Source organism: Protomyctophum parallelum (assembly GCF_964188405.1).
Source record: "Protomyctophum parallelum genome assembly, chromosome: 9".
Classification (NCBI taxonomy): Eukaryota; Metazoa; Chordata; class Actinopteri; order Myctophiformes; family Myctophidae; genus Protomyctophum; species Protomyctophum parallelum.
In genome coordinates this window covers 52,400,464-52,415,620 of record NC_139706.1, presented here as the reverse complement: position 1 = coordinate 52,415,620, position 15,157 = coordinate 52,400,464, and the positions used below count along the sequence as shown (strand labels likewise).

The window sequence follows — 15,157 nt, the reverse complement described above, 5'->3', positions numbered from 1 at the left end:
AGTTCCCTCAGTGTGTTTAGAGTCAGTTCAGAGTCATAGTTCCCTCAGTGTGTTTAGAGTCAGTTCAGAGTCATAGTTCCCTCAGTGTGTTCAGAGTCAGTTCAGAGTCATAGTTCCCTCAGTGTGTTTTAGAGTCAGTTCAGAGTCATAGTTCCCTCAGTGTGTTTAGAGTCAGTTCAGAGTCATAGTTCCCTCAGTGTGTTTAGAGTCAGTTCAGAGTCATAGTTCCCTCAGTGTGTTTAGAGTCAGTTCAGAGTCATAGTTCCCTCAGTGTGTTTTAGAGTCAGTTCAGAGTCATAGTTCCCTCAGTGTGTTTAGAGTCAGTTCAGAGTCATAGTTCCCTCAGTGTGTTTAGAGTCAGTTCAGAGTCATAGTTCCCTCAGTGTGTTTAGAGTCAGTTCAGAGTCATAGTTCCCTCAGTGTGTTTAGAGTCAGTTCAGAGTCATAGTTCCCTCAGTGTGTTTAGAGTCAGTTCAGAGTCATAGTTCCCTCAGTGTGTTTAGAGTCAGTTCAGAGTCATAGTTCCCTCAGTGTGTTTAGAGTCAGTTCAGAGTCATAGTTCCCTCAGTGTGTTTAGAGTCAGTTCAGAGTCATAGTTCCCTCAGTGTGTTTAGAGTCAGTTCAGAGTCATAGTTCCCTCAGTGTGTTTAGAGTCAGTTCAGAGTCATAGTTCCCTCAGTGTGTATAGAGTCAGTTCAGAGTCATAGTTCCCTCAGTGTGTTCAGAGTCAGTTCAGAGTCATAGTTCCCTCAGTGTGTTTAGAGTCAGTTCAGAGTCATAGTTCCCTCAGTGTGTTCAGAGTCAGTTCAGAGTCATAGTTCCCTCAGTGTGTTTAGAGTCAGTTCAGAGTCATAGTTCCCTCAGTGTGTTTAGAGTCAGTTCAGAGTCATAGTTCCCTCAGTGTGTTTTAGTCAGTTCAGAGTCATAGTTCCCTCAGTGTGTTTAGAGTCAGTTCAGAGTCATAGTTCCCTCAGTGTGTTTAGAGTCAGTTCAGAGTCATAGTTCCCTCAGTGTGTTTTAGTCAGTTCAGAGTCATAGTTCCCTCAGTGTGTTTAGAGTCAGTTCAGAGTCATAGTTCCCTCAGTGTGTTTAGAGTCAGTTCAGAGTCATAGTTCCCTCAGTGTGTTTAGAGTCAGTTCAGAGTCAGTTTTTCCCTCAGTGTGTTTAGATATATTTTTTCCCTCAGACAATAATTATTCAAGCAAGAAAAAAATCATCTTCTTTTCATTGTTATTTTTTAAGATTAACGTAGAAGAAACAGACAGGAGGAGGAAACCATGCCACGGCATGCTGCGTTAAGCCCCGCCCCTTCCTCCTACAACATGACATCACTACCTCCAACATGACATCACTTCCTCCCTCAATATGTCACTTCCTCCCACAATATGACACCACTTTCTCTTATGACATCGCTTCCTCCCACAATATGACATCACATCCTCCTACAATATGATGTCACTTCCTCCTACAACATGACATCATTTCCTTTCTTCTCTCTAGTGGTGATGTCACTGTGATGTCATTGTTTCTTCTCTCTAGTGGTGATGTCATTGTTTCTTCTCTCTAGTGGTGATGTCACTGTGATGTCATTGTTTCTTCCCTCTAGTGGTGATGTCACTGTTTCTTCTCTCTAGTGGTGATGTCACTGTTTCTTCTCTCTAGTGGTGATGTCACTGTGATGTCATTGTTTCTTCCCTCTAGTGGTGATGTCACTGTTTCTTCTCTCTAGTGGTGATGTCACTGTTTCTTCTCTCTAGTGGTGATGTCACTGTTTCTTCTCTCTAGTGGTGATGTCATTGTTTCTTCTCTCTAGTGGTGATAGTGACCAGCTGTTTGGCGGCCTTGGCGATGTCATAGGCACACTGGATGACCTGCTGGGTGAGCAGCTGGAAGTCTGGGGGCGGAGCCGAGAGGTCAGAGGGCGCCGCCTTGCGGCACTCCACCTGCAGCCGCGCCGCGCTGGACGCCAGCAGACGCAGAGAGCCGTGGACCGCCTCTAGAGCTGGACGCTGAGGGAGGGGAGGGATGCATTATCAATGGAGAGGAGAGGAGAGGAGAGAGGAGGGATGCATTATCAATGGAGAGGAGAGGAGAGGAGAGGAGAGGAGAGGAGAGGAGAGGAGAGGAGAGGAGAGGAGAGGAGAGGAGAGGAGAGGAGAGGAGAGGAGAGGAGAGGAATGCAATTACAGAGGAGAGGAGAGGAGAGGAGAGGAGAGGAGAGGAGAGGAGAGGAGAGGAGAGGAGAGGAGAGGAGAGGAGAGGAGAGGAGAGGAGAGGAGAGGAGAGGAGAGGAGAGGAGAGGAATGCAATTACAGAGGAGAGGAGAGGAGAGGAGAGGAGAGGAGAGGAGAGGAGAGGAGAGGAGAGGAGAGGAGAGGAGAGGAGAGGAGAGGAGAGGAGAGGAGAGGAGAGGAGAGGAGAGGAGAGGAGAGGAATGCAATTACAGAGGAGAGGAGAGGAGAGGAGAGGAGAGGAGAGGAGAGGAGAGGAGAGGAGAGGAGAGGAGAGGAGAGGAGAGGAGACAGAAATGTCATTAAACTAATTCTAATCACCAACCCTGATAGTAGCTACTACCTATAGTAGTCTACTATAACCCTGACCTAGTCATGGGTCACATGATGCCATGGGTCACATGATGTCATGGGTCACATGATGTCATGGGTCACATGATGTCATGGTTCACATCATGGGTCACATGACACTCATACTTCACCAGCGTCATGGCTTAACTTCCGCCCGCCATTATAAATAAACATTCACATAAATTAACATTGTTTCAGCACAGCTGTATCGATCAGCACAGCTGTATCGATCAGCACAGCTGTATTGATCAGCACAGCTGTATTGATCAGCACAGCTGTATTGATCAGCACAGATGTATTGATCAGCACAGCTGTATTGATCAGCACAGCTGTATTGATCAGCACAGCTGCATCGATCAGCACAGCTGTATTGATCAGCACAGCTGTATCGATCAGCACAGATGTATTGATCAGCACAGCTGCATCGATCAGCACAGCTGTATTGATCAGCACAGCTGTATTGATCAGCACAGCTGTATCGATCAGCACAGATGTATTGATCAGCACAGCTGTATCGATCGATCAGCACAGATGTATCGATCAGCACAGCTGTATCGATTTTGTATTATTCAAAGATATTAAAGGTCGGAAAAATGTGGTGATGAAAAAACTTTTGTGCACAAACTCTGCAGAGAAGACAGACAGACAGACAGACAGACAGACAGACAGACAGACAGACAGACAGACAGACAGACAGACAGACAGGTCTTACTCTAGGGAACAGTGAGACCATCTCAGAGACCGCCTGGTAGATCTTCTCTGAACACGGAACAAAACTATGGAAAAAACAAAACATTATGTTAACTCTTTACTGCCACCTAGTGGTCATTATGTTAACTCTTTACTGCCACCTAGTGGTCATTATGTTAACTCTTTACTGCCATCTAGTGGTCATTATGTTAACTCTTTACTGCCATCTAGTGGTCATTATGTTAACTCTTTACTGCCATCTAGTGGTCATTATGTTAACTCTTTACTGCCACCTAGTGGTCATTATGTTAACTCTTTACTGCCATCTAGTGGTCATTATGTTAACTCTTTACTGCCATCTAGTGGTCATTATGTTAACTCTTTACTGCCATCTAGTGGTCATTATGTTAACTCTTTACTGCCATCTAGTGGTCATTATGTTAACTCTTTACTGCCATCTAGTGGTCATTATGTTAACTCTTTACTGCCATCTAGTGGTCATTATGTTAACTCTTTACTGCCATCTAGTGGTCATTATGTTAACTCTTTACTGCCATCTAGTGGTCATTATGTTAACTCTTTACTGCCATCTAGTGGTCATTATGTTAACTCTTTACTGCCACCTAGTGGTCATTATGTTAACTCTTTACTGCCATCTAGTGGTCATTATGTTAACTCTTTACTGCCATCTAGTGGTCATTATGTTAACTCTTTACTGCCATCTAGTGGTCATTATGTTAACTCTTTACTGCCATCTAGTGGTCATTATGTTAACTCTTTACTGCCACCTAGTGGTCATTATGTTAACTCTTTACTGCCATCTAGTGGTCATTATGTTAACTCTTTACTGCCACCTAGTGGTCATTATGTTAACTCTTTACTGCCACCTAGTGGTCATTATGTTAACTCTTTACTGCCACCTAGTGGTCATTATGTTAACTCTTTACTGCCACCTAGTGGTCATTATGTTAACTCTTTACTGCCACCTAGTGGTCATTATGTTAACTCTTTACTGCCATCTAGTGGTCATTATGTTAACTCTTTACTGCCACCTAGTGGTCATTATGTTAACCTCTTTACTGCCACCTAGTGTTCCAATACTTTTACTGCAGAAACTCCTGGATTCTCCTTACCTGTCATGATTGAACTCCTGGATTCTCCTGGATTCTCCTTACCTGTCATGGTTAAACTCCTGGATTCTCCTTACCTGTCATGGTTGAACTCCTGGATTCTCCTTACCTGTCATAGTTAAACTCCTGGATTCTCCTTACCTGTCATGGTTGAACTCCTGGATTCTCCTTACCTGTCATAGTTAAACTCCTGGATTCTCCTTACCTGTCATGATTGAACTCCTGGATTCTCCTGGATTCTCCTTACCTGTCATGGTTGAACTCCTGGATTCTCCTTACCTGCCATGGTTAAACTCCTGGATTCTCCTTACCTGCCATGGTTAAACTCCTGGATTATCCTTACCTGTCATGGTTGAACTCCTGGATTCTCCTGGATTCTCCTTACCTGTCATGGTCAAACTCCTGGATTCTCATTACCTGTCATGGTTAAACTCCTGGATTCCCCTTACATGTCATGGTTGAACTCCTGGATTCTCCTTACCTGTCATGGTTAAACTCCTGGATTCCCCTCACATGTCATGGTTGAACTCTTGGATTCTCCTGGATTCTCCTGGATTCTCCTTACCCGTCATGGTTGAACTCCTGGATTCTCCTTACCTGTCATGGTTGAACTCCTGGATTCTCCTTACCTGTCATGGTTGAACTCCTGGATTCTCCTAGATTCTCCTTACCTGTCATGGTTAAACTCCTATATTCTCCTGGATTATCCTTACCTGTCATGGTTGAACTCCTGGATTCTCCTGGATTATCCTTACCTGCCATGGTTAAACTCCTGGATTCTCCTGGATTCTCCTTACCTGTCATGGTTAAACTCCTGGATTCTCCTGGATTCTCCTTACCTGTCATGGTTAAACTCCTGGATTCTCCTGGATTCTCCTTACCTGTCATGGTTGAACTCCTGTGCTGCTCTCAGTAACTCCTGGATGTTTTTGGTGACCTGCTCCGTCTTCAGGATGACGTCCTCCGTGCAGGGCAGCGTGGGGTCTCCAACTCCCCCCCCTTCCTCAGAGTCACCCCCCCTCTCCTCCTCACTGCTGCGACCCATACTGGAACACACACACACACACACACACACACACACACACACACACACACACACACACACACACACACACACACACACACACACACACACACACACACACACACACACACACACATGTATATACTTGGAGACGTAAAGTTCCCTTAAATGGATGCTGTGTGTGGTCGGGGACTGGACGTGTGTGCGTGTGTGTGCGCGTGTGTGTGTGTGTGTGTGTGTGTGTGTGTGTGCGTTTCTAACCTTAGTGGTGTGTTGTCATAGTCACTGTCTGTGCCGCTGACATGCTTCTCTTTAGAGACCTACAGACAGACAGACAGACAGACAGACAGACAGACGTAGACAGACAGACAGACAGACAGACAGACAGACAGACAGACAGACAGACAGACAGACAGTCATTTATCAGACGTTCTTAACAGACGTGACGTGACGTTCCTCCTGGCGGATTGATCCGCCGTGATAAGCTTTACTATTGATATCAAACCGGATCGCTGATTTCTTTTTATCTTTTTGGCTTGGCCTTTCCTTCTTTAGCGATCCTAGACCGCGCTGCCGTCCACCTCCCTTTATGCTATGCTTTAGCTATTGAAAAATAGCAGATCTACAAGCTCGTAGCGCGCCACCGAGTGGCGCGCTACGAGCTTGTAGGTCTGCTATTTTTGAAATGGACATTTTTGTAATCTTGACCTCAGGTCAAAATGGGTTAATCTGTGGAGATAAGACCAGATAGGAGCTTTCTGGACCCACCATGTATCTGGTCATCTCTGGAGAACCTGACAGGTGACTGCCATAAGACACGCCCCCCGGACCGCCCCCCTTTCTCACCTAGAGAGAGAGAGAGAGAGAGAGAGACAGGCAAAGCTCAGTCATGTGACCAAACTGAGTTAATATCACAGGCAGACTGAGGTTACTGAAGTAACCCGAAGTCAATATCACAGGCAGACTCTTCACATACCAGAGCATGTCTGGAATAAATGTCAGAGCTGAAATCGACATGTAAATATGAAATAAATGCTTAAACATGTAGCTAGGTGTAATGTTAGAGACCACAGAAGACATGTAAATATGAAATAAATGCTTAAACATGTAGCTAGGTGTAATGTTAGAGACCACAGAAGACATGTAAATATGAAATAAATGCTTAAACATGTAGCTAGGTGTAATGTTAGAGACCACAGAAGACATGTAAATATGAAATAAATGCTTAAACATGTAGCTAGGTGTAATGTTAGAGACCACAGAAGACATGTAAATATGAAATAAATGCTTAAACATGTAGCTATAGGTGTAATGTTAGAGACCACAGAAGACATGTAAATATGATTGGGCGTGTTAGGGGGGTGGTCTAAACTTACGCTGGGCACGGTGGGGGGAGGAGGGGGGTGGTCTGAACTTTTTTTATATTTTTTTTAACCCACGATTTTGTAACCCATTTTTCACCCCTGTGTCAATCAGCTAATGTGATCCTGGGCTCTACACACCCTCCACCAACCTAGTCCCCATATATGGGGGACAAGGGGAGACCAACCTAGTCTCCATATATGGGGGACAAGGGGATACCAACCTAGTCCCCATATATGGGGGACATGGGGAGACCAACCTAGTCCCCATATATGGGGGACAAGGGGAGACCAACCTAGTCCCCATATATGGGGGACAAGGGGAGACCAACCTAGTCTCCATATATGGGGGACAATGGGAGACCAACCTAGTCCCCATATATGGGGGACATGGGGAGACCAACCTAGTCCCCATATATGGGGGACAAGGGGAGACCAACCTAGTCCCCATATATGGGGGACATGGGGAGACCAACCTAGTCCCCACATATGGGGGACAAGGGGAGACCAACCTAGTCCCCATATATGGGGGACAAGGGGAGAGCAACGGTTGCTTTCCCCTCCATCAGGCGCCCCGGCTGGCCAGGGGGAGGCAGTTTAGAGACCAGGATTACTGCATGTTTCTTGTGAGGGTATCTACCCTATAGGGGACACGGGGAGAACATGTGAGGGTACCTACCCTAGGGGACACGGGGAGAACATGTGAGGGTACCTACCCTAGGGGACACGTGGAGAACATGTGAGGGTACCTACCCTATAGGGGACACGGGGAGAACATGTGAGGGTACCTACCCTATATGGGACACGGGGAGAACATGTGAGGGTACCTACCCTATAGGGGACACGGGGAGAACATGTGAGGGTACCTATACCCTAGGCCTAGGGGACACGGGGAGAACATGTGAGGGTACCTACCCTAGGGGACACGGGGAGAACATGTGAGGGTACCTACCCTAGGGGACACGGGAGAACATGTGAGGGTACCTATACCCTAGGGGACACGGGGAGAACATGTGAGGGTACCTACCCTAGGGGACACGGGGAGAACATGTGAGGGTACCTACCCTAGGGGACACGGGGAGAACATGTGAGGGTACCTACCCTAGGGGACACGGGGAGAACATGTGAGGGTACCTACCCTAGGGGACACGGGGAGAACATGTGAGGGTACCTACGCTAGGGGACACGGGGAGAACATGCAAACTCCACACAGAAAGGCCCTTTCGCCAACCCGAGGCGACAGCACTACAGCTAAACTTAAAGCTAAACTTACGCTGGGCGCGGTGGGGGGGGGCTGCAGGCGAGCTGCCAGGGGGTCCAGGGAGGCCGGGGGTCCATGGTGGTGGGGGTGGAGGGGGGGGGCTCTGGGGACAGCGGCGGGCGACGAAGGCTCGTACATGGAGAAGGCCTGGCGCTGTCGCCCCCCCCCCGCCGCCGCATGGGAGGCGGGGGGGGTCTCCCCCCCACCTCCCCCTCCCCCTCCCACCGGACCACCCCCCCCCGCCGGCCTGCTGGGCCCCGCCCCCTTGCAGAGAGCTGTTCTCCTGCTGCGTCCTCCAGATCTATGGGGGGGAGGGGTGGAGGGGGGAGGGGCGGAGGGGGGGGGGGTGGAGTGATAGAGGGAGGGGAGATGGGGGGGAGATGGGGGGGGGGGAGGCGTCATCTGAATGGTTGAAAACAAGCGTCCACATTCACAGGTACAATTATGGGTGGGCGGGGCTTCATTCACATGGATTATTGGTATTATAATGAGGGGGAGGAGTTACACTGTATTATAATGAGGGGGAGGGGTTACACTGTATTATAATGAGGGGGAGGAGTTACACTGTATTATAGGGAAGGGGAGGGGTTACACTGTATTATAATGAGGGGGAGGAGTTACACTGTATTATAATGAGGGGGAGGAGTTACACTGTATTATAATGAGGGGGAGGAGTTACACTGTATTTTATAATGAGGGGAGGAGTTACACTGTATTATAATGAGGGGGAGGAGTTACACTGTATTATAGGGAAGGGGAGGGGTTACACTGTATTATAATGAGGGGGAGGAGTTACACTGTATTATAATGAGGGGGAGGAGTTACACTGTATTTTATAATGAGGGGAGGAGTTACACTGTATTATAATGAGGGGGAGGAGTTACACTGTATTATAGGGAAGGGGAGGAGTTACACCCCCCGCCTCCCCCCAACACTCCTAGCTCCTTACCTCCTAGCATCCTGCCTCCTTACCTCCTAGCATCCTACCTCCTAACCTCCTAGCATCCTACCTCCTAACCTCCTAGCATCCTACCTGCTAGCCTCCTAGCATCCTACCTCCTTACCTCCTGTCTCTTACCTCCTAAACTCCTAGCATCCTGCCTCCTTACCTCCTAGCATCCTACCTCCTAAACTCCTAGCATCCTACCTGCTAGCCTCCTAGCATCCTACCCCCTTACCTCCTACCTCTTACCTCCTAACCTCCTAGCATCCTGCCTCCTTACCTCCTAGCGTCCTACCTCCTAAACTCCTAGCATCCTACCTGCTAGCCTCCTAGCATCCTACCTCCTTACCTCCTATCTCTTACCTCCTAAACTCCTAGCATCCTGCCTCCTAGCCTCCTACCTCCTAACCTCCTAGCCTCCTAACCTCCTAGCATCCTACCCCCTTACCTCCTATCTCTTACCTCCTAACCTCCTAGCATCCTACCTCCTAACCTCCTAGCATCCTACCCCCTTACCTCCTATCTCTTACCTCCTTACCTCCTAGCATCCTACCTGCTAGCCTCCTAGCATCCTACCCCCTTACCTCCTATCTCTTACCTCCTTACCTCCTAGCATCCTACCTCCTAACCTCCTAGCCTCCTTACCTCCTACCTTCTTACCTCCTAGCCTCCTACCTCCTTACCTCCTAGCATCCTACCTCCTTACCTCCTAGCATCCTACCTCCTAACCTCCTAGCATCCTACCTCCTTACCTCCTATCTCTTACCTCCTAGCATCCTGCCTCCTTACCTCCTAGCATCCTACCTCCTAGCATCCTACCTGCTAGCCTCCTAGCATCCTACCTCCTTACCTCCTACCTTCTTACGTCCTAACCTCCTAGCGTCCTACCTCCTTACCTCCTAGCGTCCTACCTCGTTGTGCAGTCTCCTTAGCTCCGCCCCCAGGCGGTCGTTGACCTTCAGCAGCTGGGTGACCTTGGCCTCCGACGAGGCCAGAGCTTTCTTCACCTCCAGATACTCCTGCAGCGTGATTGGTCCCTCCGAGAGCTCTGACGAGTCCATGCTCTGTGCACGCACACACACACACACACACACACACACACACACACACACACACACACACACACACGCACGCACACACACACACACCTTACAACGAGGTATCGATCGTAAGGATCAGGCGTTCGTGGAGTTTTCTTTCGGAAATTGCCGAAATGCAAAGTGGTTCATATTCAACGCTTGCTTTGAGTTGCTTTCTTTAAAGGAGAATTCCATACTAAAAGGCTTTCTTACCTTTCTTTGTAGTCGTTACGTCCCCACCAAAGAGGTCCAGGTGTTATTTTGTGCAAAAGCTCCTTATTGGCTATTTCCCCTTACCATAAGCCCTCAATGAATTGCATTGCATTGAATGGGAATTGAATGGGGCTATGGGGTGTTGTGCTAATTCGGTTATTTCCATCGCTCAAAATTATAATTTCTTTGTATATATCCTCTCTTCATAATGTAAATAATATCCCAAGCGGCACACTTTACTACTTCTTTCGATGGAAATAAGCAAATTAGCACAACACCCCATAGCCCCATTCAATTCCCATTCAATGCAATGCAATTCATTGAGGGCTTATGGTAAGGAAAATAGCCAATAAGGAGCTTTTGCACAAAATAACACCTGGACCTCTTTGGTGGGGACGTAACGACTACAAAGAAAGGTAAGAAAGATAAGAAAGCATTCTAGCATGGAATTCTCCTTTAAAAGGATGATTGGGCTCTCACAGTAATGTGGAAAAACACAACATATTATAACGGCCTGCAGAGGGCGCTGTGATGCTCGCGGTCGGGTCTTTCCACCACCGAGCGAGAGAACAACATCCGGTGAAGACGCCACACACAGCATTACGTCATTGTAACATCCGGTCCAGACGCCACACACAGCATTACGTCATTGTAACATCCGGTCCAGACGCCACACACAGCATTACGTCATTGTAACATCCGGTCCAGACGCCACACACAGCATTACGTCATTGTAACATCCGGTCCAGACGCCACACACAGCATTACGTCATTGTAACATCCGGTGAAGACACCACACACAGCATTACGTCATTGTAACATCCGGTCCAGACGCCACACACAGCATTACGTCATTGTAACATCCGGTGAAGACGCCACACACAGCATTACGTCATTGTAACATCCGGTGAAGACGCCACACACAGCATTACGTCATTGTAACATCCGGTCCAGACGCCACACACAGCATTACGTCATTGTAACATCCGGTCCAGACGCCACACAGAGCATTACGTCATTGTAACATCCGGTCCAGACGCCACACACAGCATTACGTCATTGTAACATCCGGTCCAGACGCCACACACAGCATTACGTCATTGTAACATCCGGTCCAGACGCCACACACAGCATTACGTCATTGTAACATCCGGTCCAGATGCCACACACAGCATTACGTCATTGTAACATCCGGTCCAGACGCCACACAGAGCATTACGTCATTGTAACATCCGGTCCAGACGCCACACACAGCATTACGTCATTGTAACATCCGGTTACGGATATTTGGCTCTTCAAAATAAGGGTTGCGCGACAGATAGATTAATTACTGCTGGCGGCATTCACCGGTTGTTGCCCTGCGATTGGTTGGTGTGATGTGGTGGTGATGTCATGGGTTGTGATTGGACGTCGTGAAGCGACGGACCTACCTTGGCGCGGTTGTTGCGCTGCGATTGGTTGTTGTGATGCGACGATGTCATCTCGCTGTCCGTGTCTTCGTCGGACGCGACACTGTCGTAGTCGTGTTGGTCGTCATCCATGCACGTTTCTGCACGCACGCACGCACACACACGCGCACACACACGCACGCACAGACACACACACACACACACACACACACACACACACACAGACTACGAGTTAAAGGGAGGCACTGGGGAGGCACTGGGGAGGCACTGGGGAGACACAAGGGAGGCACTGGGGAGGCACTGGGGAGACACTGGGGAGACACTGGGGAGGCACTGGGGAGGCACTGGGGAGACACAAGGGAGGCACTGGGGAGACACTGGGGAGGCACTGGGGAGGCACTGGGGAGACACTGGGGAGGCACTGGGGAGGCACTGGGGAGGCACTCAGGGGGACACTGGGGTGGCACTGGGGAGGCACTGGGGAGGCACTGGGGAGGAGCTGGGGTGGCACTGGGGAGGCACTGGGGAGGCACTGGGGAGGCACTGGGGAGGCACTGGGGAGGCACTCAGGGGGACACTGGGGTGGCACTGGGGAGGCACTGGGGAGGCACTGGGGAGGCACTGGGGTGGCACTGGGGAGGCACTGGGGAGGCACTGGGGAGGCACTGGGGAGGCACTGGGGAGGCACTCAGGGGACACTGGGCAGACACTGGGGAGGTACTAGACATTTCATATCACACACACACCACTAGCCCCCTCAAGACAGCTTGGCATGGCGCGATTTATTTCAAGCATGGCGCAGCGCCATGCCAACAACATTGTGCAGGAAACCCTGGAAGTCAAGGACTTAAAGGACTTAAAAGTACATGCAGGGCCCTGAATGGCACGGCCAGTGTATGGAACTCCAACCTCCCTCGTCAAACCAAACTCAGCTTCTTCTACTAGAGTCTGATCTCCTGCACGGCAGTGAATGCTGGACCCTGAAGTCTCTGGGCGGGCTCTACACCAGAATGCTTTGTGCAGCACTCAACTTCAGTAAGAGACAACAATAACAACAATAGAGAACTACAGACAGTAGTACCAGTAGGACTGTGTGTACCAGTAGGACTGTGTGTACCAGTAGGACTGTGTGTACCAGTAGGACTGTGTGTACCAGTAGGACTGTGTGTACCAGTAGGACTGTGTGTACCAGTAGGACTGGTCTGGCGTCTCTTGGCGTCACTCAAGATGTCGATGATCAGCGTCGCAAACTCTCTGGCATTGAACCTGGCCAACTTCTGACGCCCCTGAGGGGGGGGGGGGGGGGGAGGGAGAGAGAGAGAGAGAGAGAGAGAGAGAGAGAGAGAGAGAGAGAGAGAGAGAGAATCCACCATTAATAACTCATCACTCCAAAATGTTCTGGGAGAACAGTCCAAATGCACAGTTTTGGCAGCAAAATATGTATGGAGTTGTCATCGACTGAGGGACAGACAGTGGACAGAAGAGACAGGTATATCTGTCTGAGGGACAGACAGTGGACAGAAGAGACAGGTATATCTGTCTGAGGGACAGCCAGTGGACAGTAGAGACAGGTATATCTGTCTGAGGGACAGCCAGTGGACAGTAGAGACAGGTATATCTGTCTGAGGGACAGACAGTGGACAGAAGAGACTGGTATATCTGTCTGAGGGACAGACAGTGGACAGAAGAGACAGGTATATCTGTCTGAACAGGGTCATTAAGTTGCTGTTATGTTTGTTAATTTATTTTCATTGTTACTGTATTGGTTGTTGTTCATTATTGTTGGGATGTTTGTTGACTTTTGTTTTGTTGTATGTACGCTTTGGCAATGTAAAACATATTTATCATGCCAATAAAGCCTTTTGAAATTGAAATTGAAATTGAATTGAGAGAGAGAGAGAGAGAGAGAGAGAGAGAGAGAGAGAGAGAGAGAGAGAGAGAGAGAGAGAGAGAGGTCAGAATAGTTTGCTCCCCCCCCCCAGGTTAGATAAGTGACACTGTGTGTGTGTGTGTGTGTGTGTGTGTGTGTGTGTGTGTGTGTGTGAGGGTGTGTGTGTGTGTGTGTGTGTGTGTGTGTGTGTGTGTGCGCGCGTGTGTGCGTTACCTGGTTGCGTGTGGCAGAGTATTCAGGGTTGACGGGCAGGAATGGAACGGCACTGCGTTCTGTTACCAGAGAGCTGTGATTCTGAGTGGTCAGCCACACTGCACGCACACACACACACACACGCACACACACACACGCACATGCACATGCACATGCACATGCACACGCACACACACACAAGTGAGTTTGTGCGTTAGAGAGAAAGAAGGTCACAACGGCCGCATGTGTTCATTTGGTGACACCCATGAGTGGTTAGGGTACTGTACTGTACTGTACTGTACTGCACTGCACTGCACTGCACTGCACTGCACTGCACTGTACTGTACTGTACTGCACTGCACTGCACTGCACTGCACTGTACAAGCTCTCCTCCCTGGCCTCTGTCTGTGTGTTAGGCTGCACAACAGTGACACTTGGTGGTGACAAAATTATGACAAAAAATATGTCCGCGCTCGGACACAGACACACACACACACACACATAGCTGTTTATAGTGGTTGCACCACTCAAAAAACACTTATGCCAATATCAAACTTACAATATGTAAAATCACAATATCCAGTCTAATGATATGAATATAATACTGATGCCCTGCCCATGCACAGACAGGCCTAAACAAGTACAAAAAGAATAAAAAAAAATATATATATATATATAATAATAATAATAATAATAATATTACTAATCATTATTTTTATGACAATTAAAAAGAAATAAGACTTTCCCATTCAGACACAGAAGTACAGGCCTGTGTCTGCATTACATTGTCTTAAAGGGATTGAGACATTTAAAACACATATTTGTAGATTTTTGGGCTTTTTTGGCTTTTCTTGACATCAATGTCACCAAAAAAAACGAAGTTTGAACATTCAGTGTATTCTCTGCTTTCTGGACTTTTGTGAATAATTATGCAAAAATGTCTCATCTGGTTGGACGGCAGTAATATACGTAGATCCCTGCTAAACCTCCGCCCCCTCCCCTCTGCTCCCTGCCTATTATGTTATAAATAATGTCATAATACCTTTAACCCATTCTGACCGGGCACCCATTTTGGTGTCAGCATCATGTTATGCTTTAGCTCAGGGGTCCTCAACTAGAAATGATGAAGGTCCACAAATATTTTTTTGAATAAGACCGAGGTCCGGTCCCATGCGCGGCGTCCATCGGAGAGCGGGGCTCTATGCCCGTTTAGTATGGTCAAGCCAAGCTTATACAAATCAGATCCCCTTCCAACCAACCAATAATGGGGTGCAGAGTGCAGGCCCGGAGTGGAACTCCAAATCCAAATCACACTGCGCGCGCGCGTAGCGCGCGCCAGAATTTTGGGGGCCCTTGGGGACATTTTGGGGGCCTTTGCAGCA

General features: G+C 48.5%; 1 protein-coding gene across 6 annotated transcripts in view; it reads right to left on the bottom strand.

Moving 5' to 3' along the window:
* Nucleotides 1-1,226: 1,226 nt before the first annotated feature.
* Nucleotides 1,227-15,157, bottom strand: part of git1 (G protein-coupled receptor kinase interacting ArfGAP 1) — a 44,515-nt gene continuing 30,584 nt past the window's right edge. For 2 of the 6 annotated variants that reach the window (XM_083773007.1, XM_083773010.1), the window contains 9 exons: nt 13,797-13,894; nt 12,846-12,978; nt 11,714-11,832; nt 9,903-10,055; nt 6,195-6,272; nt 5,688-5,746; nt 5,284-5,448; nt 3,295-3,358; nt 1,227-2,009 (listed from right to left, as the gene is read on the bottom strand). In XM_083773007.1, coding sequence (XP_083629133.1) covers nt 1,794-2,009; nt 3,295-3,358; nt 5,284-5,448; nt 5,688-5,746; nt 6,195-6,272; nt 9,903-10,055; nt 11,714-11,832; nt 12,846-12,978; nt 13,797-13,894 — 1,085 coding nt within the window. In that variant the 3' untranslated portion in view covers nt 1,227-1,793. The remainder of the gene's footprint in view (nt 2,010-3,294; nt 3,359-5,283; nt 5,449-5,687; nt 5,747-6,194; nt 6,273-9,902; nt 10,056-11,713; nt 11,833-12,845; nt 12,979-13,796; nt 13,895-15,157) is intronic. The other 4 variants (XM_083773011.1, XM_083773012.1, XM_083773008.1 and 1 more) reach the window with 3 other exon arrangements.